The sequence below is a fragment of the Triturus cristatus genome, chromosome 1_2 (assembly GCF_964204655.1).
Source record: "Triturus cristatus chromosome 1_2, aTriCri1.1, whole genome shotgun sequence".
NCBI lineage: Eukaryota > Metazoa > Chordata > Amphibia > Caudata > Salamandridae > Triturus > Triturus cristatus.
This window is the reverse complement of record NC_140580.1, coordinates 1,005,194,751-1,005,210,550: the sequence shown is the minus strand read 5'-3', so window position 1 is coordinate 1,005,210,550 and position 15,800 is coordinate 1,005,194,751. Positions and strand designations below refer to the sequence as shown.

Below are 15,800 nucleotides of genomic sequence, written 5' to 3'. Positions count from 1 at the left end.
CCCTAGCTGCCGCTTCTCTTCTCGGGCTTAATTTTAACGTGTGTATGACGGAACACTTATTATTAAAAAGTATTAGCAGTTACAATCAGATAAGTAAGTTTTACAAACTCGGGTATATATTTTTCAACACTGTATAATATTCTTTGGGCTTCGATAAAAATCGCTTTTTAATTCAGGTATTCATGATATAGTCGTTATTGCCATGTATGTGGAGTACAGCCTAGCTGGGAAACAACCGAGCGCTGCGCTTGGCAGAAGGGAAGCCTCATACTATTGTTAAAGTTTACTCAAGGTGCAGCACAAATCCTGGAACAACAAAGAGATGTACATTTTAGTTGTTATGCTTTCTTTTTACCCCCATCTTTTCCACACAAATCCTTTGGAAACTTCCAGTGTATGTGTGAGCGAGGGCAGTGACTCTGAGTCACAGCTACCATCTGGCCCCAAATCATAGCGTGCTTTTGCCAGCCCGAGGTCATGTAGCCAGGATCTCTCTTCATCCTGAAATATGTAACCCCGCTCTACGATAGTAACCGGGAAATTATAAGTCACAGTTTTCATCAGCCGCTCTCCCCCTCTTTTTTCCTGCCTCCACCGTTCTTTTTCTTTGCAGCTGTCTATTGCCTCCTGTCGCACGCATGTCCTCTTCACCTGCCTTCCTTCTCCCTCGCTTTCCTTCCCCCTTCTTTCCGTCTCTTCCGCTCTTTCCCCTAGCTGCATCTTCTCTTCTCTCCCACTCTTAACCTCCCCCCCCCCCTTTCCATGGGCTTAATTTTAACAGGTGTCTCACGGAACGCCTATTATGCGTCGCACTTTTTTCATTTTCTGCACCCTCTCTACCTCCCTCTTGCTTTCATCACCCGCTCTCCCTCTCTTTTTTCGTGCCTCCGCTGTTCTTTTTCTCTCCAGCAGTCGATTGCCTCCTGTCACACGCGTCCTCCTCTTCACCTGCCTTCCTTCTCCCACGCTTTCCTTCCCCCCCTTCTTTAGTCTATCCTGCTCTTTCCCCTAGCTGCCGCTTCTCTTCTCTCCCACTCTTAACCTCCAACCCCTTTCCAGGGGCTTAATTTCTCACTCGACACCACCACATCATCACTCACCGCCACCACAGTATCAATCTGTTTAAACGATTGCCATTATAATTTACATTAACTTTTATTTAAGTATTAATTATTTGCAAAAATTAAAAGCCATTGTTATTTGTAATATCAATACATCTAAGTCACGTAAATACAACACATATTGCATTTCAAATGCTATAGGTGTCACATTTGCAACAGTTAAAACTATTGACTTTGTACATGAGAAAGCTAGTAATTTCAATATTTTCAATACCAACACAAATAAAAAATGTGTCAATTTACAATACAAAAAGCTCAAACTTTCCTAATGCGAGACCCATTGCATTGCAAATGCTGGTTATGTGTCTGCAATGGAAATATTTCTTGGCAATGCAGCAATACCCAATTTTCCCCTTGTGGCATGGGCTCTGGACCTACCAGATAAGGTCTGTTCCCCATTACTACAGAGTAAAACGCAGTAGACAATCCACCTAAAAATGTACTTTATATATCTGGCTAAACCATACGTATAGGTCCAGAATTAACAAATGGATTATCCGACTAATGTATTTAGTTTTATAAAGCTACAATTTTAAAACTCTCGTAAAATCCAGAGAATGCTACGTTCTAACTGCTGTAAGGGAGGTATTCTGGAAAAAAGTCTGATTGGCATGGAAATCTTAAACTACTTTAAGGAAAAGAACAAGCTGATTTAGGATTACAATTATATCTTTCTGGAAAAATGTATACTATTTATTACATCATAGAGCCTGAAATCCACCAACCATTAAGGTTGATGTAAATTAAATCAGGAAAGCAGCTTTCCAAGAAACTCTAAAAGTGTATGAACAGGGACATGGCAATATTGAAAGAATAACATTAAACTCTCAAGGCAGAGATGGTCTCCTTAAGCGAGGGAAGGCTTTCCTTATCCCTTCTGAGAAATCTTTTACAACTGGGGTCAAACCAGGAGTTTGAAAAAATTTTTTGCAAAGCACTTTCCTTAAGAGGCAATGTTTACTAGATGTACCATTATCAAAGAAAATTGTAGTTGTAGCATAGCTTTTGCCAAATAAAGATGGTATTAAATTGCCAATTCTACTTGGCCTCCAACTGGATCGATATTTCTTTGAATACACTATATGCAGAACCTCTTCCATTTAAAAGTAAAAGATGTTCAGGGGGATTGACGTCTTGCTTCAAAAAAGATGGTGATCCAATCTTGCTGATGATTTAAATGTCAGTGTAATAGCTAAGGAGTCAAGCTGCCAATTTCAACAATAGAAGCTTGGGATGCAGTGTTTGGCCTCCAAACAAGAGAAAGAGATCCAGTCTGAGCACCTGCAACAGACTCCCTTTGATGGATGCAAGGAAGGCTTCAATGCCAAGAGTATGGCTTGGTGCACTATGAGGCTGATATGGTGCCGGCCTAAGTCAGACACCAGAGACCTCTGATCTCCACCTCTCGAAGTTTGCTACCCCTACCCAGAAGTGACACATCTGGCACCACTGTTAGCTCTGGGTGGGGTAGGGAGAAGCATTTGCCTCTGACCCAATCACAGTCCACCACTGCAGATTTTTAACTGTCTCTTCTGAAATCTGGGCGTGGGTGTAGAAGCCCCTTGACATTGGGCCCCCTGAGGATTCAGATCACACAGCAGATCCCACATCAGCCACTGGCATCGTTAAACAACACGATGCAGAGGCCATCAGTCCCAACAGCCTCAGAATCAACGACATGGAGCTCAAGGACAGAGGCTGAAAGATCTTAATCGCCCGCTGAATGTCCTGGACTCGGTTTGGGATGAAAGGCACAAAACCGAACCATGTCCTGAATTACTCAAATGAAGGGGAGCGCTAGAGAAGCAGCCCAGTGTGGCATGTTGGATAGTGAACCAAACACATTGACAGAAGTTTTGCTATAGTCTTGACGACTGCCTGGGGTGAGCTCCCCTCTAACAGTTCGTGATTGAGGTAGTGGAAGATGGGGATCTCAGACACCTGAAGTTGAGATTCAACCACCGCCATCACTTCCGTGAACACCCGAAGGGCACTGGTGAACCAAAGGTAGCATAGTAAATTCAAAATGCTTCTGTCTCACCATAAACCACAGGTAGTGCCGATGGGCCCGCTGGATTTGTACATGGATATAGGTGTCCTGCAGGTGCAACAGCACCATCCATTTTCCAGGGCTAGGGTCAGGAGCAGACAAGACCTGAGCGAGTGTGACCATCTTGAATTTTTCCTTCTGGAGGAAGGCATTGAGAGAATGCACGTCTGAACGAAAACCTCAGTCTTTCTTTGGCACCAAAAAGTAGTGGGAATAACAACCACAGTAGTGCCGCTCTGCAGCAGCTCCGGCTTCAAGACCGCAGAGACTGTTGCTAAACAGACCGTGCTGACAATATTTCAATACAGGACTGCTGAGATTCAAACTTGCAGGATCACAGAACCCCGCCCGTTTCCTCACAGGGATGTTTCGTATTAATGCCCGAGACATTCTTGCTGATACTTCATCTATCTACTGAAGTTTGGAACCACACCTCTATGCCTTGAAAAAGCCCCAGGCCTGCGAGCCACAGGGAGGCAAAACACATGTTAGCTGTTTCCTTTGTTCTTCACTCTGACTTGCCAAAAGAATTTGGAGCAAAAAATAAAAAATATCTGTATAAAGCAATAGCTTTATCTGTGCTTCCTCTGGATCACAAGCCTTCCTCAGATTAAGACTCAAGATTGACCCATTGCGGCAAAGAATATTTTAAATACTCGTTTTACCAGCTCTGTCCTACACCACCTGGGTACTGCTGAAAAACATTCTGGGTTCCAGTCTGACGTCTGGAGAATATTCAAAAGGTGAGAAATCTGTGTTTAGAAGTCAGATTGAGAAGATATGTTTTTTTTTTAAAAACACCAAACAAGAAAAAAATAAATATATATTTATCTTTTAAAAGCACTTGGGATCCCGCGAATGGAAAGGACACCTTTTTTTGCTTTGGATTAAAAACGGAGATCCCTTAAAGGAGACTATCTATTCCATAAAGATACTTTACTAAATTAGTAAGTTGCTGCACAGTTATGAGCGGTACCTAAGAGCAGTTTTATAGGCAACATGAGCTAGACCAAATACGGCTTATGATAGATATGTAGTGGTCAGCCTGAAGTGGTATTCAGTGCATTTGTTGACTTGTTTGTAATAAAGTGTTAGATCATCATACCTTTATCTGCCAGCGACAGAGTGCTATTAAAGTATTGTTCTTCCACAGCCCAGGACGTCTCGTTCACCTTGTTTGAAACACCACATGACCCAACACAGCTCACCTTGATTGCTAGAGGTGGAAAAAAAGAAATACACAAGCTACTTTAGAAATCAGAAACGGGGAAACATGCTAGCTTTGCTCCTTTTTTCATACGTTTCTTTTTCTTCAATAATCAGACCATTACAATCTTAACAGCATAAGCAATCCTTACCTCTGTTAGTCTCATTAGGCATTGTTCTGCAACAGTTCTATTTTCAGAAGGTAACACATTCAATTATTTTGTAGAGTGCAGTGACTGGTGAAGAGTTCTCAATAACTTCTATTGTGGAGTCACAATAATCAATGTGGTAATTCGTAACACCCCTCCCACCTTGAGAAAAACTGTCACATACCAAAAATCAAAACATGTAACTTGCAACCCATTATGGTATCCTAAAATGACCTATGCCTAGTGTAGGACTACCTGCAGAACGTCAGTTGACTTCCCTGGAAAACAATTTATGATCTCATTGTATTTTATGCCTCTGTGTTCACGTATTTGGTTGTTACGATGAACCCTCAGCCGAGCTGACGAAATAAGTACTCGCCTGGTGTGCTACACCTACTTCGCCTTTTAATGTGATCAGGTAAAATTGTAAAAAATAATAATAATAATAAAATAACCAGGAAGCAAATTTTTATGTCTCACCTACAAGACAGCACATGTGCACTCTGTTGGCTTACAGTGGGCTTACAGCCTGCCAACTGCTTACAATTGATTGGCTTCGTTGTCATTCTCATTTGCTCGCTTCTAATTCTTTAGAGTCCCTGGGCTTTTTTTCTGCCTCTTGTGCTGTCCCTCCCATAGAGTATGAACACATTATCATGTCCTCACACTAGTCGGGACTCATTAACGTGTCCTTCGACTGTTCGCTTTTTCAGACACTAATTTTTTATTTGTTTACTCACTCCACAACAGTGCATGCGTTTCCGAGCTGATTCCCTTGTGTACCTCTTTCCCTCCCTGTGCGGCTCTCTTTCACCTGGGTGGTGTAACCCCAAACCCACCTTGATACACTCTCCCTTGAGTGCTCCCCTTGCCTGGGTTAATTTCTCATCCACGTGTTTCTTTCACTCTGCCCATGGTTGCTTTAACTCTCGCCCGTTTTCTTCCCCCGGCAACCTTTTTGTTGCTTCAACCCCCACACAGTTCCTCATTTAGAACACTTTCCAAGTTGGATCAGCAAGTAAAAAGAAGCGGTTGTGCCATTTTATAGGAGTATGCCTGCGCTTACAAAATGACACCATATTTTTTTCTTATTTTGCCATGGATCGAGGATGCTGAACAGCATGGATAAAAGGATTGTGCAAAGCCAACAGGTCCCAAAGGCACAATCTATTGGCTTTGCATATACTGGTTTTAACTGGCTGCAACCTACTCTGCTACACTGGACATAGGGAAACAAAATGCAAGGCCTATGTGAACAAGAACTCTCGAGAACATCCTGTAAAAAGGTCTTGTTGAGAACACGCCAACAGTGCCATTTCCACCACATTGCTTAGGACCAAGATGTAGAAACAAGGCAACTACAGTCCCGCTGAGGACGTGAGAAACCAGCATTGGCAAAGCCAATAGGTCGCGGGTATGAAAGAGCTATTGGTTCTTCCAATATGCTTTAGCCATATTGCACACCAGCGTGGCTGTTGTTCAGCATTGCTAACCGTTAGTGGGGTAAAGGAGAGTGACGTGGAATGCCATGAACTGGAGTTGAGTGGAGTTTAATGGACTGGCGTAGAGATGTGTAGATTTGAGTGCCAAGAAGTGGGGTGTCGTAGAGGATGTAGAGTGGAGTAGAAAATTGAAGAGTCGAGTGGCTGAGTGGAGTAGTGTGCCGTAGAATAAAGTGGAGTAAAGTGGTATGGAGGGAGTTGCGTAGATTGCTGTAGAGTGGAGTAGTGCTGTAGAGCGGAATAGAGTTAAATGTAATAGAGCGTCAAAGTGGAGCATCAAAGAGTAAAGTGGCGCAGAGTGCCCTGGCGCAAAGGGGCACAAAGTGCATCGGCATAGTGCAAAGTGCCCTGGCGCAGAGTGCATCGGCGTAGTGCAAAGTGGCGCAGAGTGCCCTCGTGCAAAGTGGTGCAGAGTACTCTGGCGCAGAGTGGCACAGTGCGCATCAGCCCAAAGTGCGGGGGTGCGCATCAGCCCAAAGTGCAGGGGTGCGCATCAGCCCAAAGTGCAGGGGTGCGCATCAGCCCAAAGTGCAGGGGTGCGCATCAGCCCGAAGTGCCGCAGAGCGCACCGGCGCAGTGAACCAGCGTCAAGCGACGCAGAGAGAGCACTCGCGCACTCGCCGTCAAACGACGCAGAGAGAGCACTCGCCGTCAAGCGACGCAGAGAGTGCACTGGCATCAAGCGGCAAAGAGTGCACTGGCATCAAGCGGCAAAGAGTGCACTGGCATCAAGCGGCAAAGAGTGCACTGGCATCAAGCGCCAAAGAGTGCACTGGCATCAAGCGCCAAAGAGTAGAGTAGCTCAGAGCAAACTGTTTCAGATTACAGTGCAGAATAAACTGGCATAGGGTGCAGAGTAGTAACGTAGACTGGCATAAAGTGCAGTGGTTTAGAGTAGACTGGAGTAGAGTGCAGTGGTATAGAGTACACTGGTGCAGAGTGCAAAGGCGCAGAGTACAATAGAATGATGTAGAGTGCAGAAACGGAGAACAATGGTGTTGAGTGGCACAGCTTGCAGTATTAAACAGTAGAGAGCAGTTGAGCTCAGTGTCCGAGAATGCAATCTTGCAGAGTAGGGTGGCACAGAGTAGAATAGAGTGGCGCAACATGTAGGGGCATAGAGTGTTGTAGAGTATAGCATAGTGGCGTATAGTGCAGTGGTGGAGTTAACGCAGAGTGCAGTGACAGAGTGCACTGGTTTTGAGCGCACTGACGTAGAGTGCAGTGGCTTACAGTAGAGTGGTGCAGTGAGTAGTGACAGAGTAGAGTGGTGCAGTAGACTGGGGCAGAGTACTGTGCATTGGCGTAGATTACAGTGGTTTAGAGCAGTGTAGAAGGTAAAGGCAAGGAGTAGAGTGGTGCAGAGTAAAGTAGCGTAGCGTAGAATGCTGTGTCATAGAGTGGAGAGTGTTACGTGGCATAGAGTAGATTGCTTCAGTGTATAGTGAAGTGACGCAGAGTGGAGTGAAGTAGTGCAGGGTATAGTGCAGTACCATAGAGTAGGGAAGTAAAGTGCAGTGACAGAGTGCTGCAGAGTGGCATAAAATGAAATGGGGCAAAGTGGCGTAAAGTGCAATGGCATAAAGTAGATTGTTTTAGAGTAGAGTGAAGTGGAAAGGAGTGGAGCGGTGCAGAGTGGAGTGGTCTAAACTAGACTGGTGTATAGTGCAATGCTAAAGAGTGCAGTGGTGCATAACGGAGTAAAGTGCACTGGCAGGAGGGTAGAGTGGTGCAGAATAGAGCGGCACAGAGTGAAGTGGTGTAGAATGTCGCACATGATGCCAGCAGTGCTAAAGCCTGCCCTGGTGGTAGACCGTTGTTTCATGGAACATGTTCACCTATTTCATTGTTGTCCACACACACCAAATAGTACAAGCATTGGCATAGCCAATAGGTCTCGCTTTTGGGACCTTATAAGTGTTTAGCCATGCAACAGTTGATGTTGTTGCACCAAGGATATTGTGCTGCATAACTAAATACTTATAAGGTCCCAAAAGCGAGACCTATTGGCTATGCCAATGCTTGTTTTACATATTGCAGAGCAGTTGAGCTGCTGTGCAAGATAGCTTAAAGTAATTTAAAAAAAATATATTTTTTAAAAAGCACCACGACACAGACAGCTTTTTTATTTAATTAAGCAATGCTACACAGCAGCTCAACTGCTGTGTGACATGTAAAAAAATTGCCAAAGCCAATAGATTTTGGAGAGGCAAAACCGGTTGGCTTTGCCAATGCTTGTTTTAATCTTCTCACAATCTTGGGTGACGATAATTGGGACTGTAGGGTAACGACCAGTGTCCAACAAGTTGTGCACGGGTGCACCGTTTAACAGGAGAGTCATATGCGACTGCAGTGATGAACACAGGTTTGTAAGAACACAGGATGTCTTCTGTTTACACAGGAGGTTCAAGTACATATTGCGGGTCCGTTACATGCTGAGGATCAAGAACAGGGGTTTGTGCACAAGCAGCGACTGCTGTTCTTGACAGGAAGTTTGAAATCTGTGCGTGGCAATACAGAGAGACCCAACATTTGGACGGGGGAAGTTGCTGGTGCCCTGCCCTCCTTACCGCTAATCTCGCCGGTGCTTCTTGGGACAGCTCCGCTGAGCGTAACCCTGGTGTCGCCGCTACATCACCTCGCGGCCCTGAAGCGGGGGAACCACAGCTCCCAGGAGCCCTAGCGCTCCGTGACGTCATCCACGCGCCCGGAGGCGCTCAAAAGAACGCTGCTTCCTCCGCGTCGCGGGACGCGCATGGGCGGGCGCCGGGCTAAGCCCGGGCAAAGGGCGGGCCGTCCGGGGCTGACCGCGGCAGGGCTGGGCCACCTCCTTTGATTTTCATCACAGGTATTCTGTCGCTATCCCTATATAAGGGGTACTTTAGATATATTGAACGCACGGTGGTTGTCAAGAATGGGTAAATCCACGCGGATGGCCACTCGTTCAACTGTCAAAACTAAAGCCCCACCTAAAACCCCTCTTCCAAGCTTGACAGCAATAGATAGGATGCTGCAAAAAACAATTGGGGTAGTCGCTAATGCTATTGAGAGCACAGAAAGGCGACTATCACTACCGCCTAGCCTATGTTTGCTAACGCAACAGCATCAGGACATTGAAGATCACTCTAACACCGCGCTGAGCATGCCACTATCACAAGAATCCATCCTAATGGCCTCATATGCGGACTTTCCGGTTAAGGACCCTAACTGGGTTATAATTTCGCAAACTACACCTCCTGATGATTTTATGACTCGGGAAAACAGGTTGTCTCTTGCCCCCAGATTAGGATTAAGTGAGGGTCAACCTAATATAAACAATGTGCCTGATCACAGGGAGGAGTTAATTATTTGTGAAAATAAAGACAAACACTGTGGGTTCAATACATGGTGCTATCTCCCCACAGGGGATACAAGGGAGCAGTTCAAAAGTAAAAGCTGTGCAGAACGCACGCAAGAAAGGGAAACCAAAAGGCAAAAATAAGAAAATTGTACCAATACCCCTACAAGAAAATGAGGAGAAAAGAAAGTCAATAAGTAGTATTGAATCCCTTAACCAAGATGATAAGTCCACCATACAAGAAGGAATTACACTGACTGATCTGGTAGACTTCATGATAAAAATCGAGCAGGTAATGAAGTCTTTGATATTGCCAGTAGTAGGAAGATTAAAAACCCTTGTTGAAAAAATTGAGGGCTTAGAAAAGCAAGGGGCAGGTAATTTAGAAACACTGGAACATCTTAGTACACTAATTAGACCTATAGTTGTATCTAACACCAATAAAACAGATAATGCTGTTATCAGTGTTTCGCACTCATTAGAACCTGCAATTTTACCTGTAAGGTGCGAGAAGGATGATGTACCCCTTATCTTACCTACGGGGGGGCAAAAATGTTAAATGAAATGGATTCTGGTGGTAAAAGAACTGAAAAAGAGAAAGGTAAGGGACTTGAGGAGAAGGAGGGAATGGCAGATTCAAAAGTCTATAATCGAAATAAGGATACAAACGATTATGATAAGGATAAAAGAAAATATATTGACCTCCCTCCACAGTCAATTCCCTATACCGTAGTGTTGACAGGGGTACCAGAGTTGAGCAATGGAAAGGCAGAAAACTATCAGGAACTTAAGAATAAGGTAATACATTGGCTGAATTATAATAGGCCATTGCCTGGACAAACACGTGTGGAAATTCTAAATGTTAGGAGAGTACACTGGATTGGACAGAGGCACAAAGATATTCAAGGAGATTGTATTATCGTGAACTTGAGAGATAGAAAAGCGGTGAGTTTTATTTGTCATTGGGAACCTAACTATAATACAGGCAGAATTCAAACTGTAGACCTAACCTATTTTTATCCATTAATGGATTCAAGGAGAGATAATACCTGGTATCATGAGGAATATAGGTCCAGACATAGAGGTAATGTTAGCCCAAATTAAAATATCCCTTTGGTAAATAGATTTCAGATCTTGCAGGGGCTAGAAGACATTGACTGACTCAAGGGAGACAACAGACCCACTGATTTGAATACTAGCGAAAGTAGTGAGTTAAAGGACCAAGGGCCTCGGAATACCATCACTGAATTAGAGATAGCTAAGGTGGCCCCTATTAGCAAGAGTCCACAAATTGAGGTACTTTGTGGTGGGGAAGCATCTCTTAATAGTAAATGATTCAGTGGATGATCAATTTAGTGGGGAGGTTTGGTCCTTTCTAAGTTGGAATATTGCAGGTCTGAGATCTAAATTGGGTAATGAAAACTGGGAAAAACTGGTAGGTAATTTTGATGTTATTAGCCTCCAGGAAACATGGACAACTGAACCTATACACATTAATGGATTTAAAACATATTTTTCCCCAGCAGTAAGCTCAACTCATGGTAGGGCTAAAAGAGGTTTGAGTACTTACGTTTCAAATCTGTTAGTAGGAATTAAAAATGAGTTCGTTTTTAATAATGTGTATTATCACATTATAAGGATCACAGTTAATAAGGGGTTTTCCTTAGTTTTGATTAATTTTTATGATAACATCCAAGGAGAAGACCCAATGGATGTCTTCAGATCATTAGGTAGTAATATCACCTCAGCAATTGGGAGGAGGACCGAGGACACCTGCATTATTTGGGTAGGAGATTTTAACTGTCAAATATGCAGGAGTGCAGAGAGTGGGTTATGTGGGGTAAAATTAGATAGAGACATTGGCTTTAGTCATTTTGAACATCCTGGACGAGGGGATTATTTAAATGAGTTAATATTTGAAAATGATTTGGACTTTGTAAACAGGTTGATCAGTCCAGAAATCCCCTTTTTACCAACGTTCAATGGCAGAGGGGCAAATACAACTATCGATTATGCCTTAATGACTTCTAGACATAGGGATATGATACGGAATTATAGAATTCTGGATTGCCCGCTTAGCGATCATTTTCCTCTAAGCTTCAATATGACTGAGACCTAAGAAACACCGTGGTAGGGCCAAATCTAAAGTGATAATAGATAATATCACTATGGCCCGTAAAAATGGATATGCTTTAAAGTGGACAAAAATGTGCCCAGTTGACTTCCAGGAGAAACTAATAAAAAGCATGTTGCCCCAATTTTATGTATGTCCAGATGAGAATGCCAATGATTCTGATTTCATTAATAATTTTTTACTGATTATTGCCCAAATAAGGAAGTTATTGTGGGTTGGTACTAGTGGTGGGAATACAAGGCAGAAGACGTGGTTTGATTCAGAATGTACTAAGGCATATAGAAGTCTAAAGCATGCTATACATGCTACGGAGAAAGATACTGATTTAATTAGGAATTGTAGGAATGTCTATAAGCAGACCCTTAAAAACAGGAAAAATGCTTTAAAGTTGGAAGCATGGGATGCTTTATGTGACGCTTCGCTAAGTAAAGACTCTGCCTTATTCTGGAAAGTTGTTAATGCCCCTTTTTTAAATTTTAGTCACACAGACCCACTAGATGTGGCAATTACTGAGAGTGAGTGGGCTGAATATTTTGCCAAGTTGCATTTCATTGTACAGGATAAGATGGAATGTACTAATGATAACACCCAAATGAGAGACTGTACACAGAGTAGTAGCCCACTTGAACCTGAAATAACAATAACAGAGGTGCAGAAATGTATTGATGCATGTCTGGCGGGGAAAGCACCCGGCCCTGATGGGGTTCCTGTTGATTTATTTAAAAACAACAGGGAACTATGGGCTCCAATTCTCACACATTTGTTTAACGCCACTCTGGAAAAAGGCCTCCTCCCATCGTGGTGTGAATCCCTGATAGTCCCTATTTTTAAAAAGGGTGACCGTGAAAACTGTAAGTGTTACCGCCCAATATCACTCCTGGATTCTACTATCAAAATTCTAGGAAGGATAATTCTAAATAGATTTACATGTATGGGCTGATGAAGCTAATATTTTAAGTGACCTACAGTATGGCTTTAGGAAAGGTCTCGGAACAATTGAACAGTGTTTGAATTTGCATATTTTAACTGAAAAATATACCAAAGTTAAAGAGGGACGAATGTTTTTAACTTTTGTGGATCTTACTTCTGCATTCGACTCTGTAACACATTGTAAACTTTGGATAGTTATGAATAAACTGGGTGTGGATAAACAGATTATTAACTTTCTTAGAGATCTCTATGCAGGAGCATCGGCCAGAGTAAGATACGGAAAAAATGGCGAATGTACTAGATCCTTTGTAATCAAAAGGGGTGTACGACAGGGCTGTGTCCTGGCGCCGTTCCTTTTTACACTCTATATCAATAATGTGGAAAAAACATTGATAACTGAGTGCAGGGACGTGCCGATGGTAGGAAAAAGATCAATCCCTATTTTGCTATATGCAGATGACGCGGTCCTGATGGCTAGAACACCGCAGGCCATGCAAAGAGTAGTTGCATCCTTTTCTGATTTTATGAATCAGCTTGATCTAAGTATAAATTGTTCCAAGACATTCACCATGCACTGTGGGCCGGGTGCACAGAGAAAGAAAAAAGCAATTTATATTGGAACTACCCCAGTAGAGGATATTTTAACATTCCCCTATTTAGGGGTCTTAATTGATAGTTCTGGGCTATGGAACAATACAATTAAGACAAGGAAATTGTTGTACTGTAAATCTATAATGGCTTTAAAAAATTTTAGTTGAAAAATAGGGAGGAAACCAATTAAGGAAATGTTGACTGTTTATAAAGCGACTTGTGTAGCCATTGTCATTAATGGGGCAGGCCTATGGGGATATGCAAATGTCAGCACTTTACAAGTGGTTGAAAATAATTTTATGAAATATCTCCTAGGGGTCCCACAGAGTGTTTCGACATATGTTTGCCATGTAGAACTTGGGGAGCCATACTTAGAAGATATAATAAAAACTGCACCAGTCCTACTATGGCATAGAATATGGACTGCAGATGAGTCTGGTTTAAATCGAATGATTATGGAAAATGCGATGGGTCTAGAGAAGTGTGGAAAAATTAGATGGCTGAATTATATTAATAATTTTCTTACGCTACTAGGGTTGGGGAATTATTATACAGACCCGTCCACTCTTTGTAATATATCTAGAAAATGTTTAAAAGATAGATGTATGACCTATTTGCATGAGACCAGAACTAGAATGGAGCTTAAGAAAACTACGGTGGTAGCTCATGAGCAAATTGTAATTTGCAATCATTTACAGCCATATTTAAAGCTACTGATGAGTGATTATGAAAGGTTTTTACTAACACGTTTTAGATTTAATTTACTATTCAGATCACTCAGCTCTCCAGTTATGAATAATTGGTCAAAAATTTTGAGTAAATGTCCCTGTGATGATCTATCAGTGCAATCTGATATGCATATACTTTTCTTTTGTAAGTTTTATACTAGACCCAGACAAACGTATGTTGTTCCTTTGCTAAAAATTATGGAAATTAATCGATGTCGCCCTGCTTTTTTAGCTGTACAGAAATTGGATAATATTTTAACAGTCGTATTTATTTCCTCATTCCTTAAAAATGTTTTTAAATTACGGAAAACAATTGAGATCTGAACTTACTCGGTTTTTCCTATGTGTGGTCCCCATAATTGTTATTTTAAAATATGTGTAATTTTGTCTTTGTACTTTTATGGTTATTTTGTTTTAATAACCGAATAAAGATTAATTCGACTTGACTTGACACAAAGTAGGATTTGCATTGCTAAACACCGAAGCTCGTGCATATACAATGCATATGTTGCACACACACTCATGCACGGGATGATTACAGTCAGTGCTTTAAATGGGCCGGTACGGAGTGCCAGCACTTTTTTATTTTGAGGGGGAGAGTACCGGAACTTCAAGAGAAATGTAAGACTTTTAATTTGAGAGTACCAGCAATTCTCAGAAACAAGCAGGTACTCTGGCACAGAGTATCTGCAGTTCTATTTTTCCATGTCAAGCACTGACAGAGTGCTATCCCATAAAAATGCGTGCATCCGAACTGAGGACCAAGGCGATGTAATCATATTGCAGCAAACTCACGGTCATACGCCAATGAGAAGTAAGTACATTACAATGAAGTTGGAATCAATGAATGGTAAGTTCAGGTAAGTATTGGGCGGGTTCTAACCCCCTTTTAATTTATTTATTTTTAATACAAGAAATTTTGGATGCACGGTTCAAGCGCTGCGCCACTGGTGAAACCTAAAAGCAAGTCCTCACCTTCCTGCTCTGCAGACTGCTGCCTATTCAGCGAGCATCTCTGCGTGTGTCCTGGTGTCGGCGCACTGAACGTGGAAAGAGTTGTAATGTTTGCTGCTTTTGGCCCAGAACACAGGTTCGGCCTGAAAATCGCTGCCTGGTCAGTAATCGGGCTGATTACTACTCTTTTCCACCTCTGGGATATTATAGAAAATACAGAGGTGGAGGCTTAATATAGGGAGTCTCATATTGCAGAAGATCCAGTAAATGGGGCATAGACAAGGGCCTAGCAACCCATCTCTCTCACAAAATAAATATGCATGTTTGTTTGCAAAAGTTTGCACACTTCAACAAAGCCACCGCTTTATTCTCTAAAATAATGACTGAAGTGGCAATTGGATACACAAGCAAGCCGCCGTCATGCTTTCCTTCCTGATTTGTTGCCATAAAGCAGGATGATAAATGCAACATGCAGTCAAGTGTTAGTAGGAATGTCACAGAGGGATGAAGACATCGACCCTTAACAGCAGAGTTCTGCAGGAAGGCTCTGCCACTGCAGGTCCTGCAGACTGCCCCGCCATGCACGCCCATGCGCTGCTCCAGAAGCCTGGAGGTGGCCTGCAAGGCCCGTGGTGGAAGATGAGAGGGCCGTTCTGCGCACCCCATCGCCTGACTCCTTTCATGTGACCATTTGTTTCTGTGACGTCATTGACCGCATCTGACCCAGTCGGAGTGTCTGACCTCATGAGACGGTTCTCTGCTTGGCCGGCGGATAAAGGCGCTTCTGTGCTGGCGTCTGTCACGGGCTCTGCCGTGCAGTGGAGGGCTGTCTGCGGAGGGCCCTGCACGCTGATTTATGTGACGCCGAGTATGTCCCACTACAGCGAGCTCAGAGCGGGAGGAGGTAGAGCTCACCGGACCCCCAGCACTGACCGGCGTTCGAGGCAGGACCTGGCGCCACAGGGCTGCTTTCAAGGTCCGAGTCCCTGCTGAGAGCGCCCAGAGCATTGCGTGTGAAAGGTCACCTCTAATGCCTCTCCTGAAACCATAATGCCCTGGACACAGAGGCTAACCAAGAGGATTTATCCTGATGTAATT

At 43.2% G+C, this 15,800-nt stretch overlaps 1 protein-coding gene across 2 annotated transcripts in view; it reads right to left on the bottom strand.

Moving 5' to 3' along the window:
• Positions 1-15,800, bottom strand: part of ARRDC1 (arrestin domain containing 1) — a 764,178-nt gene that overhangs the window by 585,184 nt on the left and 163,194 nt on the right. For both annotated transcript variants that reach the window (XM_085611562.1, XM_085611554.1), the window contains exon 2: positions 4,277-4,387. In XM_085611562.1, coding sequence (XP_085467688.1) covers positions 4,277-4,387 — 111 coding nt within the window. The remainder of the gene's footprint in view (positions 1-4,276; positions 4,388-15,800) is intronic.